The 27,682-nt window shown below is 37.0% G+C and overlaps 1 protein-coding gene across 3 annotated transcripts in view; it reads right to left on the bottom strand.

Moving 5' to 3' along the window:
* LOC121418440 (transcriptional-regulating factor 1-like) overlaps positions 1-27,682 on the bottom strand; it is a 56,575-nt gene that overhangs the window by 14,057 nt on the left and 14,836 nt on the right. For 2 of the 3 annotated variants that reach the window (XM_041612315.1, XM_041612314.1), the window contains exons 3-9: positions 12,038-12,781; positions 10,058-11,313; positions 9,438-9,489; positions 3,866-3,912; positions 2,539-2,634; positions 825-928; positions 225-303 (exon numbers count right to left, since the gene is read on the bottom strand). In XM_041612315.1, the coding sequence (XP_041468249.1) occupies positions 225-303; positions 825-928; positions 2,539-2,634; positions 3,866-3,912; positions 9,438-9,489; positions 10,058-11,313; positions 12,038-12,781 (2,378 nt within the window). Of the gene's footprint in view, positions 1-224; positions 304-824; positions 929-2,538; positions 2,635-3,865; positions 3,913-9,437; positions 9,490-10,057; positions 11,314-12,037; positions 12,782-24,700; positions 25,145-27,682 lie in introns of those variants that run through there. The other variant, XM_041612316.1, reaches the window with a different exon arrangement.

Below are 27,682 nucleotides of genomic sequence, written 5' to 3' on the forward strand. Positions count from 1 at the left end.
AGATATTTCAAGAGGCTAAACAAAAGAAGAATATTACGTTTAAAAAGATTACTAAAAACTAAATACAAATAAAATCTGTCAAAACTATTCTTCAAAATAAGGTTGTGAGGTGATATTAGCATTGTTTCTTCTTATGCTTATTTCTGCCTCCTGTGACATCACAAGAGGCAAAAAGTGATCTAGTGGATTTTAAGGAGGCAGGGCTTCTTTACGATTTTACTCACAGTCATATTTATAGTCAGCCATGTGTAGAAACTCATCTGCGACCATTGCATTTCCATTCAATATCATCAGTAATGCCAGCTGGAAAAAAGGAGAAAAGTTTAATGATATAAACATAATGAATAATTAATATTACATCAGCACAAAATGGGAACCCTATATACCAACCCAGAAAGGTAACACATACCCTCCTACAAAAAAAAGAGTTTTGACATCCAAACAATGCACCTCACATAAATAAAAAAAAAAAATTATCTCTGCATCAAATACAAATAATCAATGTGCTTATTTAAATTTCAAGTCTAGTAATTAGCAAGCAAATTCACTCTTCTGATTATCAGCATCAATTTTTATTTCAATTTAGTACCTTCTCAGCAAAGATATAGTAATCAGTAGTCTGACATTTCATCAAGGTAAAAGTCTTGCCCAAATATACTCTTTGTGGATCATGAAATTTTCAATATACTAAACAAACTCTGTTGCATTGTTACATCACAATCTAAGAATCCGGGAGGTGTAAGGTCACATGACTAGGCACCTGATCTGGCCTGCTGCCAACTGCCTTACACAAAGAGAGCGAGGACAAATGCAGTGTTCCTTACCTCAATGTCTCCATCGGCTCTGTAGAGACAATGATGGGCATACTCGATGTTTCTTGCCCCTGCAGTTAGGGCCGGTGTGGTGGCTAACTTCAGGAAATCTGTCACTGCAAAACACAGACATAATAAACCAATTGTATGTTTGATAAGAAGGAAATTACATGCATTTGTTGGGGTCTGAAACCCACATGATTTCTTTTCAAAGGTGGGCAACCTTTCTTGCCACTGGGTTCCTGTTCAGACTGCATGGGTGATATCACATATTATTCAGTAGCAGTAACATGTTTTTCAATGCAATGCTTGATCAGTCTGTGTTTGTAGAGCAAACATGGGGTGTCACTAATTCAAAGGACACTTTCATGAAAACAAGACACTGCACACAATTCAGTCTATGCTTAATCTGAACTGAAGATCCTTGTCATTTTCTTTCATTTTCATTTCTTGATAACTCAGGAATGTTTCGTAAACATGCTTTGTCAGTGATATTGAGTGACTTTTTTCCACTGAATGATGTTATAAGCTACTGCAAATCCTTGCATAGGACTGGCTAAGATCAAGTAAGTCAACGAAAATCACTGAAAAAAAACTCTTCATGAAACCCTCCCCAGATGGTCTTCATGTTCTTCTTTAGTCAAGGAATATTCAGATTTTTTCAAAGAACAAAGTACTGTTCTTGTTTGTTACACTCTGTAATATCCAATATTTATGTGAAAATCAGGTTTATCAAATGCTTGTTGAAGTATTTCAATTTATTGATTACTTAAGAATCACCTGAGTAGATATATACATTGTAAAATGCGAGGATTAATCACACTCGATAACTCAGAAACCAAACCACAATCCCTGTTTTAAAAAAAACATGAATCACCCTATCCCCAAAATAGGCTCCTCATCCTTTGGCTCTTCGTCCTCAAAGGACGAATGGGGGGGGGGAGGGCTCTCTACAGTGAAATCTGCACAAAGGTTACAGTATATACATGTACATGAATGACATGCCACAAGCTTGCTTATCTGTATGACTAGGTGGGCCAGGTAAGTTTACACAGCAAGTTCATTGCCAGGCCATGTCACGCTTCCTACCATCATCGACCTTGGGTATTTCCCTTTCAAAATCCAGTAGTGACTACACTGAATTATCTTGTCATCACATCAATTGTTGCAGTAATCAAGAGATTGCAGCCACCTCCTCCCCCCCTTGTATCTTCATGAGAGGGGTGATATTACATATTCAGAAATTATTCCCGTTTTCCAACTTTGCTATAAACTTAACAGGTGATTTGAGTGTTATGCAAGTTATGTTTGTTTGTTTTTTATTTATGCACATTATATGTTGGTGTTGTCTTTTTTTTCATTACTTCCTTATTCAAGGTGATCATTTTTAGAATCTGATTTTAAAAAAAAAACTTGCTTGAGATGCTGCACTTTATAAACATAGCCAGATTCCAATTATATAAAAAAAATTGTTACAGAAAATAAATGAAAAAAAAATATGGAGTAGGTGTCAGGATGAAGAGAAAGATGAAAGAGTATTTCTTGAGAAAAGCTAAGACATACTTCAAGAGTTATTTCATTTGCTCACTGCTTACATTAGAATCCTAGAAAGCATTTTGAATAATTGCATCAAAAATCAAGCCAATGTAGTTCCTCATCCAGGGCATGATCATCATGAGTGGGCGTGATCCTTTCACATATGGCTTTAGATTCATGTTCTACTTACACTCTCCTTCCGAGTATTTTTGTTCGATCGCTGGATCCCAAACAAGCTTTCCTTCTCTCAGGTCCGGTGCCTCCAATTCCTCTTCTTTGTTCTTTACTGCAAGCGCAATAAAAACAAAACAATCACACCCTTGATATTTTGAAGGAGTAAAAGAAACCCCCAATCAAGGTACCGGGTATTCTTATGCAAAATCCCTTACCAGGGACCAACTTATCTGTGGATTGACATTTTGTTAAATACCAGGCATTTCTTACCAGGCCTCTCTCCGATCTCACAGCTACCATTTTATCATGCTTGCTTTGATCATAAAACACAAAGCTGAATTAACATAAATGTTTGCAAAGATAACACTTAAACAAACATCAAATTAAGTAATGTATTACTCTGCTCATAGCAGATAATTATGTAAATGAACAAAGGTCAAGGTTTAATGACTCCAGATTTATTTGCCCCAATCATGCCACATTTTTTTTTTGGGGGGGGGGTCAATCCAATTACAAGCTTCCCAAATTACAAATAATTGTGTTTTCTTCAATCATATCTTGACATATAAGTTAAACTTATGCAAGTTTGTCTGTACAGTGCACACACATTGGAATGCCTAATCAACATGTTGAAATCAACATTAAAGGTAAATGCCAGTTGTGGTAACGATATCAAAATGAGTTCGAATCCAATGAAATGACCACCAATGTGTCTGTTTGTATAAATAAAAAATATGTGCCAAAGGGTTCTGGAAGAATTTGTGTAATTGCTGAGAAATAAGCAAATAAGCACAGGATTCGGGTCAAGCGTCGGGCCGACATTCAAAGCAATAATAATACACTGTCCCACATGCGCTTATCTGTGTTGATCTTCAGTGTGAACATTTTTCAGCATAGATTTCAAGATTTCACAAAGTTCAGTTTATGTAACTGTACCCGATCTAGATCCTCGATAATTAAGCCTGATTTTACAGACTTTCTCATGAAATCAGTGTGTACTGCAACTACTGGCATTTATCTTTAAAAGAAAGCACTCCTACAACACAAAGCTAAGCAATGATCGTAGAACATTGCAATTTTTCTACGATTGATTGCATTGATTACAATTTACAATCAATTGTAAGAATCAAGCATTTGATTAATTGATAACCTTTGTGGTGCAGGACCCAGGACCTGTTACACAAAGCTTGGCAATTAATTATATACAGTTGATTTGTATGATTGATTACCCATAGCGATCAATGCATCAGTCACATCAATCAGTTCTACAATCAACTTCTAGGCTTTGTATTACAGCTCGTGTGATATTTCAATACATAATAATAGCTTTAAATCAAACTTACCAAGCTCAGGAACCGCCGCTTGATAATCACCACCCACATTGATGTGTCTAGAAAATAATGAGCAAAGAAAATATTCAATACACCTAGTTCATAAAGTAATCAATAACCCCCCAAAAATAACCATGTTAGAAAATTGAAAAATAAACATGAAATTAATATAATTTTCATCCGCCATTGCAACAAATGATTGAAATGTAAACAAGGGGCCTACATTATACAAATGAGCAAACTTGCTCAAAAACACAAAGTTTCATGTCAAATAAAAATAGTACACCCCTGAAAAGCTGTTTTGACCTTGTCAACAGTAAAAAAAAAAATACTGCATTGTGTCCAGTTGCATTCTGACTCAAGTGGCTTACTGTACTTGATATTTCCATGGCAGCAAGGTCAAAATGAATTCTATTTATATTCTAAATGTATAACTATAAAGGTCTCTCTGGAATACAATGTCACATGTCCATGGATTTACTTTCATGGGACATATGCCTGTTTTATCAAAGTTCAGACTTAAATATATTAATAGACAATAAAGATTGTAAAAGATTAAAAGCCATAATGAATACAAAGCACATGTCAATCAATATCCTATCCTATACAAAATCATTTTTACCCCTTAATAAAAACACAACTATACTCTTCATAATATGCACAACAAAAAAAGTAAGTCCCCCCTAAATCAAATTGCTGTAACTTTTGAACCAAATTAGCTTGAGATTTAATATTTCATGGGTGGTTTTTTGCAGTCATTAAGCAACACCTGGGGAAAAATGAGATCAATCGGTTGAGTCATGCATGAGTAATTAAAGATCGAATTAAAAATGACCATTTTAAAAAGTCACAAGAGTCGTTTTTGAGTTTGTTCAAATACAAAGTTGGGCAAAAGTTGTTTTCAGTTGAATTTTATGGTGTTATGCTGTTTTACTATCCATCATTCAATCACTTCAGACCAGATTTTGATATCGTATGTTCATGGTTGAGTGAGCACAATGTATTGCATGGGTTGCGGAAGCGGGGGAGAGTGGGCTTCAGCCCCAACTTTTTTCTAAAAGCATGTACAAAAATGTAAAAATGACCATACGATTTTGATTTTTTTTGCATGATCACCCCCCCCCCTTACTTTTGGCTCAGTCCCCCCCCCTCCCACTTTGAAAACCGTTCAGCGGCCCCTGAATTGTGACGATTCATCATAGGGGTTTATGGTAGTATCCTCTACAACTTGTTAGATCATGTTAAAATTTGAAAATGTTGGTGGCTCCCCGATTATAGGCCCCTCCCCCATTTTAAAATTCTGGATCCACCACTGATTTGTCCATACATTCAACTGATCCTGAGAAATTGTTAGGAAAAGAATACATTTATGCAGTATAAAGAGTATTCATTCCTAAGTTTTCGATTTTGCTGGCTCAACCATGAAAATGTTTAAAATTCAGAAAGTGCGTGGTGATAGAAATGATTGATAAAAACAATAGCAATTAAATCACATTTGAAACCGAATTAGCCCCCATTAATCACTTTATTATCCTTTAAAATTTGTCTGTGACATTGAAAATACCAATTTTCCCACTTTGATGCGTGCTCACTCATCCATAAATAAACAAATCGATTTCATTTCTGCACAGAATTTTGCCCATAGGTTGATAAACATTACTGCCAAACGACATTGCTAAAGACAGCCTTGAAAAAAAGTTCCACCATATTGAATAAAGGGGTTACTTATTGGTAAACATATGCACCCATAATGTACACAAGTCTATGAGAGAGGAAGTCAAATTTTGAAATGAGGGTTTGTTTCATGGAGGGTTTTTGTTACTTCTGCCAACAGTTATTTCATGAAACTTCGCACATGGCTTCAGAGTAGCACTATCCAAAAGGTGCGCACACCAAAATAACCATTCGATATGGCACAGAGTGGGGCCAAGGCCAGGAACTTTCTTCTCATTTGCATAATTTTCGAGTATTTTGTGCTCACTGATGCATTAAAAAAAACATCGGGATTTTCACAAAAATCAAATGAACTCTGCAAGGAGGTTTATGACAGATATCCATAGTTACAAATTGCATTTTTTCCAATAACGTAAAAAAGAGCTAATCACATTCCACATGTTCATTCAAGCGTGAATGTTTAATTAAATGCCTTTGAATCATTGAAGCATGTTAATTGGTCATGAACACAACGAAAAAGTTGAGAAAAGATCATTTTCAGTTACCAAAATGAAACAATACTTGCCTATGATATTTGAAAATCGTATTTTTTGTTTTCAATAAATGTTCATTGAACCGTGAAACGATGAATACTGTTGAAGAAACTCTTCCCAAAAATAACTGTCATCATATTCTATCATTTTTATTGATAGAAACGTGTAAAATATCCAATTATAGCAAATTTGGACTTGTGTTTATTCAACCGTGAAATTTAGCCAAAAAAGTTGTATCGTCTTTTAGAAAGTACCTTTTATAAGCCTTCTGACTATTTTTCATGATGAGAATGTGGAATAAGTTCCAATAAAATGGAATCAAAGTCATGATATTTGGCTTGTGACTTTTGAAAAGTGACATTTTTGCCTTCTGACGGTGCTCACTGAAGCATGACGTAAAATACGTCCATAACATTTACTCAGAGGGTAGCTTATAAAATTACCTACACGCTCATGTAAAAATGTATTAAAAACTCGCATTGGTTTGGAAATTATTGATGTTTGTTTAAGGGGGGACTTACTTTTTTTGTTGTGTATATTTGAAATGAAAAAAAAGCATGCAAAATCTGTCCCCTGATAAATAAATTCCTAACTTCTAAGTAATGGCACAAAGGTTTAAATTAAAGCAAACAAAGCGAGAAGGGACTTGCAGCCACGTTTTACAAGCTTGTAAGTAATCATTTGTTGGTTTACTAAATTCTCAATAATACACAGATTTTTACAATAACTCTAATCTTTGTGTACATGACCTTCATATTTCTACATCTCTGATAGAAAAAACATGTTCCTACATGAATGCAACATATAGCAAAAGGATTCATAAAAAAAATACTGCTGTGTATTCAATATATGGGCACAATTACTCCCTTTACCAGTTAGAAATTTACCTCTTTTTAGTTTTACTGCACTCTTCATGGTGGATGAGAATAATAAAATACAGTAAAATTATTTTCATTTCAATAGGCTCTCACAAGCCATCACCACAAACTGTCCTATCCCCAAAACAATCACCAATCCCAAATTTTCCCAACAATATTTGCCAATTTAAGTACTATTGTGCAATACACATAGGGAAAAAAACTTGGGCCTACGTTTCAAATTAATTTATGACTTTTTCTCAGATACTTTCTAATAAAAACATCCTCTTGTGTCTATTTCCTTGTCTTTAGAAGTCAAACCATATTTCCTGAGGTTTGTGACTGTGAGTACATACCCTTGCAATGCCAATCTTGTGCAACACATGGGAAGAAACCAACTATACGCCTATTAATATAAATCCTAGTGATTAATTAGAAGGCCGAGTTTTTTCAATTTAAAATTTATAATACAAGATAAATCAATGCAATCAATCGCAGAAATCACTCCTACAACCTATCGCTAAACTTTATTTCATGGAGCCTGGGTCTTTTATTGCGTAAGAAGGGGGTTTATTTGGCTCACTCCCATCCAGGCAATGACGTTTTGACACATCACCGTTTAGCAATACACAAGTGTTTTACCTAGTAGGTAAATCAGGAAGCATTCTATTAAACCTACTGGTCACAGAAAGGGCCTCAAGCAGGAAAGGATTGATCTGTGTATGACCCTGACTTTTCCCTGAATAATACAATCGGGAGGAAGTAGACTCCCAGTGACGCAATTCCTTCCTCCTCGGCCACTTCCCTGCCTGTGAAGGGTTTATTACATGGCAATCAAACGGCCACCCCACTGATTGATCACCTTTATATGTGCTACTGGGCCAGGGGGGACTTTCACAAAGAGTTGAAGTGTGAGTTACAGTCATGCTTAAACACCAATGTGCACATGATATTTAACAAATAGTCTGATTGATAGATATGCTGTAGTGCACGGCACACGATCTGGCCTATTCTGTGAAGTGTGATGTCTTTATAGACTGCACGCCACTGAAATCTTAGTGCAATTTGAAGTCACGATTAAATCTTTGTGAAACACCCCCTGGTCTAACTAAGAGGCGAGATAGATTGAAATCAAATAATAGATTGAAATTAAGTACACAATTTGACATCAATCTTAGTTTGATTAGAATCTTTCGCTATTCTTTGTAGGACAGGCCCCTGGTTTTCAGATAGCACTATCACACACATGAAATATCTATCGATAAACCATGCGATTTTGGAAAGCATGATCTTTAAAATTTAAATGCATTGAGTTCATCTCAGATAAAATGAATAGGGTGACTTGCAATTTAATATTTATTTACTAAATGATCTCATCATAATTGCCTTGAAAAACTCCATAAGAACAATATTTTAATATCTTTTAAAATCTTTAAATAATCTTTTATGACATTCTATGATTTTTTTAAAGCTAAAGCTTCATCTCAATGCACATTTAAAAATATGGATTGAAAACCCAATACCTTGGTACATTGCAGATACAAATTCTAAACTCGCAGCATACAGCATATGAAAGTACTAACAATTTTGCTCAATGCTTGTATAAACATACTGTTACAAAATAAATTATACATTTCACTTCAACATGAAACATTGGGGTTGCAACCAATGCTCAGATAGACGGAAAGGACAGTGAAAGGGTAATAATCTTTCTCTCAAGATATACACCAAATGGCTGCCTTGTGTTTGATACGTGCGTGGGATGTTGATTGGAAAAGCATCTTACGAGGAGGTGTGTGGGCGGAATTTAACAAGGAAGCTGCAATGAGGAAGATTTATCCAAAGATAACAATTCATGAACAATGAGTGTCTGCTCAAGTCCTTAGATCTGTTCTCACATTTCATTCTGCCACCCCCCCCCCCCCAACCCCGCCCCATTTCTCGCATACTGTCTTCCCCTCTCCTCTATTTCCTACTATGGCAGCTACCCTGGAAAAAGCCATTCTCTCATACTCTAAATCACATGTTTCTTACTTGCTTCCTAACAGAAAATATAAGTTATCTGATTTTTAGGGGGGCATTTGGTAATGAATAGCGAGTGGCAAGTCAAAATTACAAAATGACTGAACAAAGTAAATACTGGAAACCAATGCTCCAAAATTCACATGTACATGTAGTACTATATGTATTAATATCATTACCAAAGGTTGTTCTTTTCTCTATAAAAATAAAATGCCAATCCACACTGCCCCCTGCCCTTTGATCAGTACAATTTTACACATAATCCACAAATTACAATATTTCTATTTTTTTTTAAATGTATGTCTTTGAGAAAATAATGAAAAAGGGGTACTCTTCCACATGAACAATTATTTGTTGTCAAAGTATTAAAAATCTGCAGCATCTATTCCATCCCAAGTGAATGGGAAACATCCATACTTTTTTTTTTACAAACAATACACATGCATGATGACTTTATAGATGGATAGTTCATAAAACAAGGCATATCATTTTACTTACGGTTCGGATGGGAAGACAAAATCAGATTCCTCCGTGCTTGAGCTAATGCTTCCTGTGGTGGTGAGAACAGGACAAAACAAAAAAGAAAGGATTGGATGAATGAGGTCAATTATGAGTATGTCGGTGGAGGTCATGGAAGGGCAATAAACTTTCAACCATAATAGGTAATTATCTAATTTGTATTTTTTACAATATTGGATTTAGTTCTTTTGTCTTCAGTGACAGCAACCGTGAACTATGAAATAAAGTAAATGCAAAATTGAGAAACAGCAATGTTGACATTTAACAAAGACATGATAATTTGGACATTTCAATATGGAAATAAATTCAATAATCTAACATTTATATTAGGTCAGAATTGGATTAGAAGATTCTGCTATATATTCCTATATATTTTATCAGTCTTTAAAAATATAATTTTTTTTTCATCACTTTATCTAAATCTTCACCAATATCATTTTCAATATGTATAGGTTGGAGCATTTATGTAAAGTTTTGCAAGTGATTTTCACAAACTAATTTGTTTACAGCCAATCAGATGCAACGATTTGCGGTAGCTAAAACAGTAGATAGTGAAAATCACCATTTGTTTCATGAAAAGCTCAGGAGGTCTTCCTTACCTCTTCTGTGCATCTGAAGCATACTTGGAGTACTGGGAGGGAAAGCAGACTTTGGTGTGACTGCCACCGCTGCTGCGACTGCGGAAGAGGGAGGCATACTACCACTTCCAACACTGAAGTACAATCCAGAGCCACTTCTAATTGGACTTAGCATAGGAGGGGGGGTGTAGGGTGGTGGGGTGGAGCTACTGTTGCTTCGGTAAAGGACACCGATCTCCCTGGGAGACCTCATCTGGCTAGGGTAGGTGCTGGGTGCGATTCCTCCGGGGGTCATATTGCTTGCCCAAGAAGGGATGAACAGTGATGGGGGGCGTTGCTTCCTCTTTGTCGCAGTTGGTAGAACTGGGGGTGGATCTCGGAAAACATTCTCTTTCAACCGACTTTCATCTTTGGAGTCCAGGATGGGTGGAGTTGCATGCCCCATTTGCAGCATTTCCGTTGATCTGATTTGTTGTTCTTGAGCAAGTTTTAACATTGATTCCAGCTTGGGAGGGCTTGGAGACTCCATAGAGGTGGTTGGAGGGTATGGCATGGGTTCTTCTTTCGGAATAATTTGATTGACCTGATTATTATACATTTGTAAAGGTTTGCTTCCGATAGGCATTCTGGAATTGAATGGATGGACAGGTTGGATGCGATCTGTCGGAAGGGGTGTTGTGTGATGTAACGGATGGTGCTGAGGTGGTTGAAGATGAGGCTGGGATATCTGTACTGGAGGCTTCTGCAAGGGTTGCGACTGCGCTGCCAACCCTACAGCAGTGTGGGCCAGCGTCGTCAGTTCATCCTGCAACATGTTCAACGAGAGATTTGGCAGGTATGACGGTTTGCCACCGCTCATGACCGTGTGCGGTCGTGGATGCCTGTACTCAGGCCATGAAGGCACATGTGAGGTAGTAGTATTCGTGTACACGGAGGACAGGTGCATTGTCGTAGGAGGGGTAACAGATTGTCCAACCATTCTTAAGGGTCTATGTTGTCCCATTGCCTGTGAACTCTGTGCTTGAGGAAGCTGTGCATGCATGTTCATGGGAGGATTCACGTTAGATGGATGAGCCAGAGACCTGGGCTGGCTGAGACTCGCTGCAGTTGGCAGTGGGGGTTTTTCTTCTGGCTTGGAAGGCGAGACCTTCGGCGTTACCTCTGCTCGAGCATTGTTATAACCTCCATGAAGCCTCATATGTCCATTTAAGGCTGGCATACTTTTGAAAGTTCTTTTACACACTGTGCAATTCACTGTTACTCTTTCTTTTTCATGTCTGCAATATAAACGAATAAGACACAAACATCAGGGTATTAACAAAACTGCATGCAATTACACCATAAAGTCTTTCCAGTCGGAACTTGCAGCTAGTCACCACACCACATATATAGTATTTGAAATAATTTGCCTTTGTAAGGAATGAGAGGATGACTGATTGAACATACCACATTGTTAAGATTCTTTGTGGCTAACATGAATGGCAACAAAAGTAATTACACCAAAGCTGTCATTTTCATTTTGAATAGGGTCTACTACAGTTCAGAATTTCAACTCATATAGGATTCTACATTTTGCAAGGAAATATCTACAGTCTATTTTCATATCTTTATTTAAATTACTAGTATCAAATTCTGAGTTGTGTGCTTGCTTTGTGTCACCCTAAAATCTTAAAATTTAACCAACTTGTCCTGTCAAGGATAATTTTGTGACAAGCTGATTAAAAGCAGACAATAAAAAGCTACAGGCAGATGCATGGGCAGTAAAAATATTTTAGATCAAAGATATATTTTTGCTCTTGCAACAGTATTAGAAATCTGGCTGACCGGAATTTGTGCTTATTTCTAAAACAGCCAAGTTAACATCAGGACTTTGCCTTTGTAATTCACCTCACTTAGAATAATTACCACTACACATATCTCTAAAATTATGATAGGTTAAGCTTAATTACCAATATAAAATAATGAGATTCATATCCCTACAAACAAGTGAAGTTCACTTACGTTCTGTGGCTTTTGTTCGAAGAACTCTTCGGACTTATACCAAGATCAGGACCGGACTGACTGGTAAACCTGTTTGATCCAGGAGACTGATGGGGCAGCATACCATTGCCACTTAGTCCAACTGTTCCTGATGAGAGACTCAAACCCTGGAACTTAGGGTTGGGCACTTGAATAGACAGTTCTCTTGGCCCTCCTCCAGGAATTGAGGTGGCCATGTTTCCACTGACTCCTCCAGTGAGGACAGATTGTGACATACTAGGAAGGTTACCTCCGAACATCTGTGAGGTGTAGGAGTCCAAACGGTATAAAGTGGACATGTCTTGGGAGGACAGTTGGCCCTGACTTGGGGGAGGGTCTGGCGTGTTCTGGACCCTCTGAGCAGCGAGGGCCAGGGACTGCAGCGCTGCACTGGAGCTAGAGCCAGGACTGTCATTGGTGTCCTGGCTGGAGCTGGACTGATTCAAGTCTTGGGGATTCCCCAGTCCTAGAGCAAAGTCAGCCCCTGGAGATCCCCTCATCATAACCTGGTTATGACGGTTGGCTTGCACTGCTGCTGCCTCTGCTGCCATCAGTTCTGGATCTTTTTCGTCCCCAGTATAGTTCATGTTGTCTTCCATCACAAGTCCTGGGTGCTGGGACTCAAAATGCCTTCGAAGGGAACGGATGTCGCAGTATGACTTGCCACAGTTATCCACTGCACACTCATAAGGCTTCTTGCTGCGATGTGTCAGCATATGACCAGTTCTGTAAAAGAGCAAATTGAGAAACACATATACACTATAAAATGGTGTACAGTAATATTGGATAGATATAAATCTATTGCTTATAACATTAGATATGAATATAAGGCACAAAGCTAATTGCATACAGAAATTGTCAATATTGTACAAATATCTCAGTGTCACATAGCATTCTGTTGCAACCATTTCCCCGAAATGCAAAAACTAGGGATAATTAGATCATTAGCTTCCATACATGTATTATTGTATACCTGCATTTCAATAATAATCACCATTTGGTTATATGTGATATATCACTCAACTATTGAAATTTCATTATTCTGACAGAATCCATCTTATTTGTCAGAAACATGTCGATCATCAACCTTGACCTGTTAATTCATCAAACCATCTATAGTTGGTTGTGTGCATATGAAAGGGGGTCAGGGTCAGATCCAAGAGCAGTATAACAATGGAAGAGACATACATACATACATAGACACACAACCACAATACTAGGAGTTCTTGTAATCTTTGAATAAATGTAGCTCGCACAATGACTACACATACCAGCTTATGTAAGACAATAGGCATAATCCACATTTCTGTCTCCCCTCTAAAAGAAGTTTAATCCAAAGTTCATTTGGTCTATTTGTGTCTTGAGCACCAACTTAAACTCACATACCATGCAAATAAAGCTCCCCTTTTGAGACCAGTAGGCGCTCTATACCAGGTTATTGTTTACAAACAATGGAGGTGGTTGGTAGGGTGGCATGCATGGGTCATATCCCAGGGTCTGCTTTCCCAGGGATGGTGGCAGGGTAGGTACTCTAGACAGGATGGTGTAAGGTGAAGAGACGTTCGGACCAAACAACAGTGCACTAACACTACCATTTCATCAAATATTAAATGAACAAGAGAAACCAATTTTTTTCATTCATGTGAAATTCTTAACAACATTTCAGGTACACTATCAAATTTTCCAGGAGACATAAATACTGAAATTAAGAAATTACAGCATAATGGAAAACAAAAGGGCACATCAATTATTCTCCAAGGCAGATGAGTGGGCCATCCAGTCCAGTCAAGAGGATATCGGTCACAGCCTTCAAATGGAAGTGAATATATGTACTTAATACCCGATGTTCAACCGCAAGTTCCTACTAAAATGTGATTAAAGTAAAAAGCATAAAAAGCATACAAAACAATTTTCTTGATTAAAAATATCACTCCAATTTTTTTTGGGGGGTGTATAGAAAATTTCCATTGTATTCTAGCTGTCAATGCAAAAATTACATTGTATTCTGTTTCAGGAACTGATGGTCAATAACAGCCAAGGGTCATTTATGTCTTATCAATATCATTATAAATTTGCAGCAAAATAGACATTTAATTTCCCCACAAAATCAGCAGCCCCATGAATTCAATAATTTTCTTCACAAAGTCTAGTTCATGTATCTACCAACTAATTGAAATGAGGACCTAAATCAATGATTGTAGCCTCTCACTTCCAGACAGGATATTGCTACGAGACTCCTAGGGATAGGGAGAAAGCCCAGGGATCGGTGAACTATTCAAATCTGGGACAGGAACAACCTACATCTGGCTTCAAAGGGTTCACAAATGGGTAGACGTTTCTACACAGTATACATCCAAGTCTTATGAATATCATTGTTTTATAGTATAACGACCTGTTAAAAAAAAACCTTATAATATCCAAAATATTTTTTAACCAAAAAAAAAAAAAATTACACAAGCATACATGAAGAGACAAAGTTTAACAATCGTACAAAAATGTTCTACGATGTTGCTAAGCTTTGTGTTACAGGCCCCAAGATGGCTATTAATCAATCTTTGCTTGAAATTTGCCCCTTGAACTTGCAAAGGACTGTACATTGAATTTTAGAAATTACTTTGAAAAAAAAACACTAATATTGCACAATTTTCAAGATAGAAACCAAGATTTTGATTATATTTTACATTTGATTGCTTGAATTACGAAAATAACTAGTTAAATAATTGTTCTAACATGGCTTAACAGACAATGTTAAATGTTGGTGACTCCTACATGTACATGTGTATTTTTTTTTTGGGGGGTATACCTACGTAATTGACATTACATTAACAAGGAAAACCTATTCTTGATATATGTTTCAAAGTTCAAGGAGTTCATGGATATAGGGCCTAAAACCACTATGCGTGCTTACTGCGATACATAGAACAGCATAGTCGTATCCCAGAATACATTTTAATGTTAAAACAAGGAGGGACAATTCTGAAATCAGAGTTCAAACGTCAAACAAGTGGAATGCCTCTGGCCGTCTCACCTGCATCACGCGATTCAACATAGCAGCAGTGCTGACTTTGAAAACTACTATAACCCGCACAAGATGTTCAGTGATACTTGGTTACTCTTATTTCCACGTTTTATGAACTAGACCAATACACTTTAGAGAGATAGGATGGTAATTCAACAAATACCCCCAATGTGGCCAAAGTTCATTGACCTCACATGACCTTTGACCTTGATCATGTGACCTGAAACTATGCACAGGATATTCAGTGATACTTGATTACTCTCATGTCCAAGTTTCAAAAGTCAGATCAATAAACTTGCAAAGTAATGATGGTAACTCAACAGATACCGCTATTATGGCCAAAGTTCATTGACCTTTGACCTTGGTCATGTGACCTAAAATGTGCACAGAATGTTCAGTGATACTTGATTACTCTTATGTCCAAGTTTTATGAACTAGACCAACATACTTTCAAAGTTATGATGGTAATTCAACAAATACCCCTAATTCTGCCAAAGTTCATTGACCCTAAAATGACCTTTGACCTTGATCATGTGACCTGAAACTCATGCAGGATGTTTGGTGATACTGTAAAAGCTGTTATTTTTGCGTACAGAATTTTTCGCGAATCGCGGGGGTCCCGACATTTTCGCGGGTTGTTAAATTCGCGATGGGAAGATGTATGATACATTTCCACAGCATTTCAAAGAAGCAAAACTCGTGCAATCAATGTGCAAATCTACACTTCTCAAAGTCACCATGCTGATATGTCTTTTGTACATAAATATGTCCCTGTAAAGACAGTTACAAATTGTGGAAAAAGTGGCTTAAATTTCACTTTTTTTAACCTTTAGATCTAAAAATTCATCATGCCACAGGATCTATAGGGTTAAGCAATCTTTGGAATTTGTGTTTGATTCGATTCATTTTTCAAAAAGTTGGTAAAAAGTGCAAAATTGTGGAATTTTGTGAACAGAAAGTTCACCTTCAAAATTCTTGTCATGTGACTTATGAATATTAATGAGTATGCAAATAGCTACCAATACGTGTGTATAGAGACTTAGAGTCAATCAGATGACAATAAAATCAAATTGTTTCATGGAAAATACATTTTAATATTACAATGAGTGTATAAATATTGATAAAATAATGTTAGAAAATAGTTTAGGCCCTGATTTTGTTTGAGAAATTAAAAAAAGTGACATTCTAGCTAACTTTTTGAATCACTAACTGTACTTTCTAAGCCTATTTTTTGTACACATAGAGGTGCATATCTCCATTTTCTCAATATGCTGGATGTTTTCAATAGCAAAGCTTTGCTGTTGGGGGCATTGGCGCTGACTAAGAAATGTGTCAATATTTTCGCGTGTTGTTAAATTCGCGGCCGATCGGCAATTCGCGAAATCCGCGAAAATAAAACCCCCGCGAAAATAACAGCTCCTACAGTACTTGATTAATCTTATGTCCAAGTTTAATGAACTAGGTCCATATATTTTCTAAGTTATGATGACATTTCAAAATTTTAACCTCAGGTTAAGATTTTGATGTTGATTCCCAACATGGTCTAAGTTCATTGACCCTAAATGACCTTTGACCTTGGTCATGTGACATGAAACTCTAATAGGATGTTCAGTAATACTTGATTAACCTTATGGCCAAATTTCATGAACTAGGTCCATATACTTTCTAAGTTATGATGTCATTTCAAAAACTTAACCTTAGGTTAAGATTTGACGTTGACGCAGCCGCCGCCGCCGTCGGAAAAGCGGAGCCTATAGTCTCACTCTGCTATGCAGGTGAGACAAAAATGAATATGATAATTCACTATGCATGGTTTCTGCAATGTAGAGCTACATAACATATGAAATATTTAAACTACAATTTGTAATTATTGTGGGAGCGATCATTCTCCTGGAATAAATGCATGTACCGTCATAAATATACCCCTAGATCAAGATTCTAAGTTCCCAGTGCCCTTGTCAACAAGGAATTGATGGCGTATCATATTGTGCATTATTCATGCATGAACTTCCATAGTGGAGAAGGAAACAACCTCCCACAGCTTTGGTAAAAGCCCTCTCCTGGCTGATGTATCTTGCTTAGGATATAGTTTTTGTTGTATATAAAAGCTCTGCTGGAGTATCTGGAAGCATACTAGCTACTACCAGGGTGCCATATCCAGGTCATATCCCAGGCACCAGCTCTCTCCGCTCAAAGCTCAGCTCCATACAACTGCAGATCTATATACTATACCCTGCTAGAATCATCATGCAATATTTAGTTATATAGACTCTCCTGCGAGAGCTAGCCAGACTGAAGAATGCATACTGTGTAGCGAGAGGTCAAGATCAGACTTCTCTTCGCCACCCTGCTTTCCCACAGTCCACAGACTGTAGTTCTAAATCAAATAAACACAGTCTATGTATGAAAGGATAGGCACTGGTGTGAGCAGTTTCAGCCACCTTTAGAGAGTCAAAAGTTCAATCGTTACAACAAAAATGCTCAGGGGAAATTGGTCTACACAAATGAATGAAAAGATAACCATCTGTACCAATTAGCACTGCATATTCTAACAACAAAACTGAACAAAATTATCAGTTTGTAGAAAACTATTTACAGGCTAAAAGTAGGCTTAGTATCAATCATGAAGACAGAAGAAAAAAAATGATATTTGATATTATTCTCTGCAATTATTTTTTAATTACATTTCCTTTCTAGTTTCTATTAAATTGTTTACAAATGTACATACTGATGTTAACGCATTAATTTTTTTGTGTTGGTTTAAACCTACAGCTTTGTAACCATATGGCTTGGGAAATATTATATAGCATATGGGAGCTTAGGAGGAAGGTAGTCTAATAATCATTTCCCAAACTCTATTTGATTTCCTTCTCTGAGAAAAAGAAACGTGGCACAGAGAGCTGCAGTCAACTATGAAAACATCCTGCGCAGTCTGTTGAAAACTGAAAACAAAGTACACCATAACATAGGATTTCACTACAGTGGACCAATATGTACGACCGCCAGAGGAGGTGGTGGTTGGCACTATGATTCCCGAAGCTGCGCCCCGGAAAATTGTCACATTCGTGTCACTGAGGGGACCAGTTTCACCAAAACTTTGATCAGAGGCCGTATATAAATTATGTCTGGTTTATATCCGTCATCCGTATCATTATCATTAAATACAGCAGATAGATAATTGAATGAATAGCAATAAGGAATCCTGGTCTTTCAGTGAGAAATTATTAATAAAATGTTGCATAGGACTGGATGTGATCGATCATAGCCTGTGTATGCACACTGTACAATCTCCATGCGTTTGACTTAAGCCCCGCCCATCAAGCCGTACATAGTGTTTTTTTTTCACAGAACTTTGTACAGTCACTCAGAGCACCTTCTGTACAGGTTGAAAGAGACTTGCACATCAAAAGTAGCCAATGATTGGAAACCGAACTAAAAGTAAATGAAACTAGTTCGCTAAAAAATACCCTTTGGGAAATCCTCTTATTTCTAATCCACACTGAAATAGTCCACAACATTCAGTAAAATTTGCTTTAGGTAATCTACAGCAGCTTGGTTCCTTGGAGAATGATAACAAGATGCACAGACAAAGGATGCACAACTCTCAGTTAACAAATTGAGGAAAAAAAGTGCCCACCATTTGGTTAGATTTTTTTTCAAACTTCAGACTTTAAAATTAGAAAAGACAAACATCATCAATAGACCAAGGACCCGTTGCATGAAAAAATCGCTACTGTCGCAACTTTGTCATCCAATGTTAACTTCCCCGAAAATCCTCGATTCTGATTGCCTATTGAGCGTTGTAACCATGACAGCAACTATTAGATGGCAACCTAGATGGCAAAATCATCAAATATTGAACTTTTATACATTGGGACCTTGGAAACCAAAATGAAGGAATGGTTGCATTTTCCAGTAATTTGTGTAAAATGATAGTGAATTGCAGCTTTTCATCACAAACTGCATCATTTTATAGGAAATGTGTATTTCTTGTAAACGTATTCGAAAGGGGGTGGGGAAAACTACCTGAACTGCAGTAACACAGCTAGCCAATTGCTCAATAGTTGCAAAGTCATACCAAATTGAGTTAAGATCGCCACACCTTTTGACTTCAGAAGGCCGCACAGGTAATGAGGATAAAGCGTGTATCCAGAAGATTGTAATGATTCCAATTACTGTATGTGCATGCACAGTAACAGGTACCATGTTCCATTTCCATCAAAACAAATATCACATAATAACTCGACAATCGCAACCCCAAATGTACTGCTCAAAAATCCAGAATTATTTTGCTTTTGAGGATATGATATGTAGAAAAAATTGGAATTGGCCTTATCTATTTTCATTTCATCAACCTGAGCCATGCAAAAGTGGTTGATCTGACAACTCTCCTCAATTCTGACTGGCTAAGGAGTACAGATGTCCGACTGTTACTATGGTAACTCTCGGATAAACAGACTGGAAAGCATTACTAATTCAGAATCAATTGACTTTCAGGGTACACTGATATTTCATAGAACCTGTAATTTACATCTCAATGAGACACTAGTACGTAGTCCTGACATGGCTGTATATTGTAATTTTCTGGTGATTCCCCCCCCCCCCCATGCACTTTGGGTACATATATGTAATTAAAAACACTTCCTTGCCAAAACATTCAAGGTTTACATTAAGAAAAGATAAAACAAAAAGATACTTCTCGTGAACTTTGCTTTTCAAAAGATAAATTACTTTTCAGAAGATCAATGAGGCTGTTCTCACTACATTTCAAAAACAAGTGCACTGGAAACTAGTTTAACGCGTAGTGGGAACGGTCAAAGCGATCTTGGAAGCAATCTTCGCACACTACTCCACGCGACAGATGTAGAATGTCTACACTGCAGTTTCAAATTGTGCGCGAAATGTGCCATCCCACTGAGAGCATTTCCATAGCAACAAGATCGCCTTAGGTGAAGTGATTTTGAAAACCACCTTCGTGTGATCAAATGGGAGCGCTAGCAAAGCGATCTTCCAAACTGGTTTCCTGAACGGGTTTCCAGTAAACTAGTTTTAGAAAACGTAATGAGAACGACCTCAATGATTTGTAGCAAGAAAATTTTCGAGCCAACACTCTCAGTTTACACACGAGAATGTGTGCAGTTCATGTGATGAAGAGAGAGACAACAGTGGGTATAATCTTTATGAAAAAAGAGGGTAGAAAATACTGTCACGTATACAAGTGGATTAACACAGTACATGTACAGAGTTAGCATTGAGAAGTCAATGGCCTTTTCTGACTTCCTGCATATAATTCGTTACAGTCAATTTTTTCATTGTTCCTGCCTACATATCGTTTTTTAATGTATGTTTCAATGGACGCTAAATAAATAAAAAGATATAATGAAATTACATTTCATTTATCTACTGCAACTGCTCTTACTATAAAGATAACTCAGTCTTCAGCATTATGCAATTTTATGTATTAGAGACAGGTCTTAAATTTCAACATCTTCAGGGCAAGGCGGCTTTCCAAGGGCACATTTCTTGATAAAGGCAAAAATGGAATGATAAAAAGGGCACAAAAAGCCCTCCAAGTCTAATTGGAGGGGCACTGAGCAAGTCAAAAGGGCATTCGGGGCCATGTCTTCAATTGCCTTCCATTAATTTAAGCACCGTTAAGAACTTACATGATTTATATAAAATAGGTGAAGAAATTACATTAGCAAACAGTGCAAACCAGACATCACCCAAAAGATTTGAGACATGGAGATCTTGGCATCTTCCCAAAGAGATACGCATTTAACATACTCTGCATGTTATTATGTCACAATGCATACCATGAACTGTTATTGTTTACATTCATGTATGTCCAAACTATGCATGGTGCCCTTATTTTGCTAAGTTGCTAAACCTCTTTCAGATGACAATGGATAATGGATAAAAAGGGAACTTACGGTATCCTTTCTCAGTGAAAAAATGGGGAAAAAAATTGGTACAATATTTGAAGTGAAAAATATTACAGGAAAAGGAACTTACATACATTTGGGAGGTGAAAGAGGAAAATTACATTCATAAGAAACAAAATGAAATAAAACCAAAATTTAAATGAATTGAAGGCCATATGCCCTACTATTTGGCCAAAATGCCCCTTTCACTGGTCTTGAAAGTATTTGTGTCCTTAGAAATTTTAAATATTTTCCTATTCATGATGTAAGAAAAAAATGTATCCTGTTAGTGGCCTTTCCCTTGAACCAAAAACAATACATACATCCCATGTCCACATTTTCGACCCCGTTAAGAGTTTTTTGACAGAAGAAATGATTCAGTTTTGATATTTCTTCCACAATGAATGTCTACTCCCTGAGCAGAATCACATGAAATCATGCATCTTCCTGAATGGGAGGGGGGTTGCAATTTTTGTTAAACATCTCTCAATTGGCATTGATCTCTGTATCAAATTTGGACAGATGGGGAAGGACAAAACGGGCATGGGATAGTAATGATATTCGATATCAATTATTAAGCCCTATATGGGTAAAGGCCTAGTGTTTATTTTATCTACGAATGTGCCTACACTTCAATTACCACTCGGATATCCTAGACAGTTGTGGGAAATTCCATAAAATATGTATGTCTGACCCCCTACATGTGGGACGTTCACAAAATTTTTTGTCTCTCTGACTTCTTTTTATTTTTACAGTCTGTAATGTTCTCAAGGGACCATGACTTGGCCAGTTTATGAAGTGAAGTATAACTTGAGAAATATGGGGGTCGGACATAAAAAAAGGTTGATCATTTTATAGAATTCACTTGTACTTTAATAATGAAGCAGGATGTCTGTTAAAGATTGTGTTGGATTTAGATTGTACACTAATGATCTTTATTGATTGCATCATAAACCTGCATGTTGATTACATACTGCATCCTGGGATATCACTGAGGCCGTTCTCATTACGCTTTCTAAAACTAGTTTACTAGAAACCGATTCAGGAAACCACTTTGAAGATCGCTTTGCTAGCGTTCTCACTTGATCACACGAAAGTGGTTTTCAAAATCACTTCACGTAAAGCGCTCTTGTTGCTATGGAAACGCTCTCAGTGGGGTGAGACATTTCACGCGAAATTCGAAACCGCAACATAGGCATTCTACACCTGTTGTGTGGAGTAGCGCGAAGATCGCTTCCCAAAGAACGGTTGTGTCCTCACTTACGCTAAAACCAGTTTAACCAGTTTATCTTCCAAACTGGTTTGGAAGATCGCTTCCAAGACCGCTTTGACCGTTCTCACTACGCGTCAAACTAGTTTCCACTAAACTAGTTTCCAGTAAACTAGTTTTAGGAACGTAGTGAGAACAGCATCACTGATAACAATGAAATGCCCTTTTCGTCCATCGTTAGCAGAAGATAACAGAACTTGCGTTTTGTATTTTTCTTCAATATTTTTCATACCTACGATGAAGGTTGGACAGGATGTACGAGATGCATTGAAATTATCACAGGCCAGTAATAAGTTTTTTAAGTAAACAGGAAAAATATGCCATATTTAGTGTCAAAATAGAACTTCATCTTTAAATGGGGTAGTACATGTAGTAAGTTAATTTGTAAATTGATATATTTTTGTTCTTCTCTCTCTCTCTCATTTTCTGTAAAGCATTGCTCTCCAAGTGAATATTGGGAATCTTCACAACAGGGATTTTTTTTTTGGGGGGTGGGGGCTCGTGGGACACTTTTGCCCCTGAAATGAATTTTTATTGAATTTATTGGATCCCCATTCACTGTAATGTGTTACAACTTACTCAATGTTCCTGGTTTAGGCAGGTTGTGAAAATCATATTTTAAAAATGCCTGCTTATCACTAAATGGGGAAATTTGGGGGTCTAAAAGCCAAAACCCACAGCAAAATAGGAAATAACAATAAAATGAACGAAGAAATATTCACCCCATGCTCTGAACAAGATTTCAGACTGAAGTCAAACACAACATGACAGGAAGGAAAGAACAACAGCATCAAAGAAAGAGAGGATGTTGTATTCTTCCATGTCCGGCATATTATCTGAAGACTGAATTTGTCTAGACCTTTATGCACAGGGTCTACGAACGGCAATAGCATTCAAATGATTCACAATAGCTACATGAAAAGTTTGAAGAATGATGACTAGTTATGTGTGATAGGGTATATATACATGTCCCAAATGACATGAATTCACATCGACTTCATCAATAATTGGGGTGAGTCAGAAAAGGTGACATCACACTTGGATCATTTTTAAGGATGGGTTTCTAACACTGTATGAATCATCAGAGAAAGGAGAGGACAAAATTCATCCTCTTGACAAGAAAGTAGCATAATTGGTCATCTTGAAACTGCTCCTAGCTTGTAATATCTCGTGACCACCTCCTTACTTCATTATTCATCCGAAGGGGGAGTTCACCCTGATGATACATTGGTTTTAATGAATGCAGAAGAATGAGAAATATGTTCGTGAAAGTTAAATAAAAATCCATAAGAAAAATAATGGAGTTAAGAATTCTCAGACTTATGGTTTTGTGACATCAGGATCAACTCATCTATGTCATATATGATGTTTTTTAATCAATTTTCACACAAAAAAAGCCTTTTGGTCACTGCTGTGCATGAAACATTGGTTATTTATTACAAGATATATGGGGAGCTGCTTGCATATGATATGAAATTAGAATTCACAACTTGCTTATTCTTTGGTGGATTTTCATCACACCCTTCACCAATATTTTCTCTATTTTTTCTACTTTAATTCAAACAAAAATCCTCAGGTGAACTTGGTGTAAATGTATATTGAATTGGCGATGGTTCAGCGCGCAACAAGGGTTCATCAGTTGTTCTTAAAGGGGAAGTTCACCCTGACAAAACGTTTATTGTAAAAATAGCAGAAAAAATAATAAAAAATATTGCCGAAGGTTTGAGAAAAATTAATCAAATAATTAAGTTATGTCATTTTCTCAGAAAATTGAAAATGGTTTTCACTGTACCTTTTGTATATCAAGAGACAAATTATTTCACACCTGATCATGAATAGAAAACAAAATTAAGACTTCAGGAACCATACAAAATTTGAAATTCATGCATTTTATATTACATAACACATGGGGCAGCTGCTCGTTTATGACGTCACAAATCCAAAACTTTGAACTTAATAACTTTCTTACTCTTTAATGGATTTTCCTCAAACCTTCACCAATATTTTTTCTGCTATTTTCACAACAAAGTTTTCTTCAGGGTGAACTTCCCCTTTAAAGTTGCTCTTAACTTACAAACAGCTTTATGAAATGGCCCCTTGAATTCTGTTAAAGCTATCCAACCTTACCTACATGATATGTCCATGTATACCTACAATAGAATTTGGTCTACTACAGCCATTTAACCTTGAAGGACATATATATTTTCTGTGCCATGTTGCATCACAGTTACTTTTTATATCAACTTTGCCATGCAATGTTAACTACCATAATAATATTGCTCAACAGCCGATCAAAATCACTTGAGGATTCCATGAAAGATAACATTGGATGGCAAAGTTACTACAATGTCAACTTCCATGGAACAGGGCAACAGTCTAGATACTCCAGGAGTTCCAACACCCACACCAATTCAATATCACGTCAACTTTACCATAGTGATAACATGATGAGTGCTTCTCAGGGTATCTATCAGGACACGTCAGCCATCTGGTTCTCTCTCTCTCCCTGACAAGTTACTTGGTAGTAGTACCATCAACATACGGAAGCTCATCAGAAATTTCAGAACACAGCAACTAGGTCGGTCAGTTGCTTTTTAAACAAACTTCCAGTGACCCCTGGCTGTAGGCCTCTTGCACAGCGCCACTGAATAGTGCTCAAACAATTGCAAGGCAGCTCAATAATTCAGAAAATCAATATGGTGAGTGTCGTGGGAAGTGCTACAAGTTGGCCTACAATCACTATCCCTGATGTTTGTCAATCACACAGCGACTTTAGGTGGAATCGTATCTCATTGCCTTATCCGCAAATACCCTATTTCCTTTATTTTAGAACCGGATTTAAGCTTGGTGACCTCACATGCTAATGCTTCAGATCCCATAGAGAATGCACAGACCATTTATCAATATGCATCATTCTTTCATAGTTTTCAATGTGTTGACAATTTTTAACTGTACTTTGTTGACTAGATCCCCTAACTTTGCTTGATTATCATATAACAGAGTGCTTAGATGTAGGGCAAATTTAATCAAAATTATTCATTGTTTGAAATCGTATTCATTTCATTAAAATATACTTATTGTAGCTAACAAAGGAAATGACATGTGGACAACACAATAAAAGGACATGCATTTTTCAGTAATTTTTCTGATCTTCATTTGCTCCTAACTCTGTTAATTTTACATTTCGGGAAAAAATTGTTTGGCAAGTATCGTTTATCTAATTATGTGTATGTTTTGTTGAATTCTGTGTACATTTAATTGACTGATGTTACCACTTGCGCTCACCAGAGTTTATCTTGATTTCATGTCTACTTTACAAACAGAAATTTATAAAAGGCAGCAGTAGTGCATCAATTTGCTTTTCACCTATAGATATAATAACTTTCAGCCAAATCAACAGAAGGGTATTCTGTTTATCTTCTTGATTCAGATTCTATAAAGATGAGTTGGTTCCAATTTTGTGATTTGGCTTACTCATTGCCACGTTGGAGCGTCTCCTGTGGAAATTTTCACGAAACAATTAGAGATTTTCATTGACTATTTGTTATAAGCTACTGAAATCATAGCATCTGGTTGGTTAAGAATATGCCTGAGTGAACTGTCCCATATCTTTATAGGTGCATGCCCAAATATATCTCAGCCTTCAGCTCAACAAACAAACAAACCTGGTAAATATAAACTAGGCATTCCAAAGTAGAGCACACCGATGATCTGAATGATCTGTGATGTGCCAATCCAAGAGTGCCTGAATACTCACAAAACTATGATATTGGTGTCCAATAGATCTGCACCCATTTTTTAAAATAATGAAAGTTGAGGGTGGGGGCAAGGGGACTTTCTGTCAGCGAATTAACAACAATATATGGAATGATTTTCAATGAATTCTTTTAAATTAATTGGGAAAGCTTTAAAGATATAGGGCCTCTATGAAGCCAAAGGAAAGTTCGAGGAACATTCCATCTTATGCCATCAATACCGAACAAGGCTTTAGTAAAGTCATCCTTTCAAACCAATAAAGAGGGGGTATTTCTCATTAATCAGCTACCAGATGTAAAAAGCCCAGGTAGGCTCAAAGGCTCTTTGCATCTCCTCTGGATTGATTGATACACTTCACCAGGTTCTTCTCTATCCCAGGGTTCATCAATGTGCTATTGTAAAAGCTGAAAAGATGTTATGTAATGCTCCCATCCAGAATACTTCCAAGATCCAGGCATTCTCTGATACAGGCCTGCTTCAAGCCAAGCATCATACTCGGAGATAATGAAAAGATTAAGTATGGAGAGTACAGGTCACTTATAGATGCATATGACTTTAATAACTTATGGCAGCCATAACTTGAAGCTGCCCAAAGGAACATAGTACTTCCAATGGGTTATATAATATGTGAGGTGTGTTACTATGTCAGAGCAAGAATTCTATTTGCTATGCATAGGCCCTACTTGAAGCCTCCAGTGAGAATTTACCATAACATCCAAACTGAATTGGGTCGTACCTCAAGTACAAGGGCTTAAATCAAAATGATCACTTTTCCTTCACAAATAGAACCAAGAATACCATTGACAATTAAATCTATTTCATATTTCATGCACATCCAGATGTTATGCATGAGTCCATTAATTACCCCTTTCAAGACGTGAACACGTTTTCACAGTTAACACCTTTTCACATCATATAACTCTGTGTCATTGAAAAACAAGTAATTGGAGGATGTGAACAAGTTGACCCAAGTTCATTGTGACTATTTACATTCTTTATTTACCACTTACTACAATCTGATTAAAAGTAGATCACTGCATGTCTGGCCCAGGCAAAGGCAAGTAGATCACCATTGTTTAGGTAATATGATTTGATACACATTTCAGCACTCCCGGCCACTGCATCGTGCACACTCCTTGACCACATGAATTTGTCCTTGTCTGGGATTGCAGCCCAGCAGGATTACCAGGCAGAGAGAAAGGAGGCTGACCTGGGTCAAACCTGAATACAATCCCAGCGTGTAGGATGTGGAAACAACCAGGCCAGGCTGGTGTTTTGTTCCCAGATTGACCCACTTTTGACCTGAATTTGACCATTGGAAATGGGAGGTGTAAATAGGAAGTGTGGCATGTACACAGACTATCTGCAGCAAACGGGGGAGTCTATTCTCCATGAATGATATTGAATTTTGAGGGAAAAAAGAAAAAGTAACCAGCTTATCTAACTATGGACATGGTATTACTGATATGAGGTATGCTTATTATACTGTACATAAGCCTGAATCGGTTTAATGATATTTGATATTGAATTTGCATACATTACTGCCTCTGGCAATCTGTGAAAATACTACTGTACATGTACCTTAGGGCCCCTTAAAAGAATGGTTATTAATTAGGCCTAATCCCTAGGCTAATTTGAAAGAAAAATTCTGATTGGTT

Source organism: Lytechinus variegatus, chromosome 7 (assembly GCF_018143015.1).
Source record: "Lytechinus variegatus isolate NC3 chromosome 7, Lvar_3.0, whole genome shotgun sequence".
Taxonomy (NCBI): domain Eukaryota; kingdom Metazoa; phylum Echinodermata; class Echinoidea; order Temnopleuroida; family Toxopneustidae; genus Lytechinus; species Lytechinus variegatus.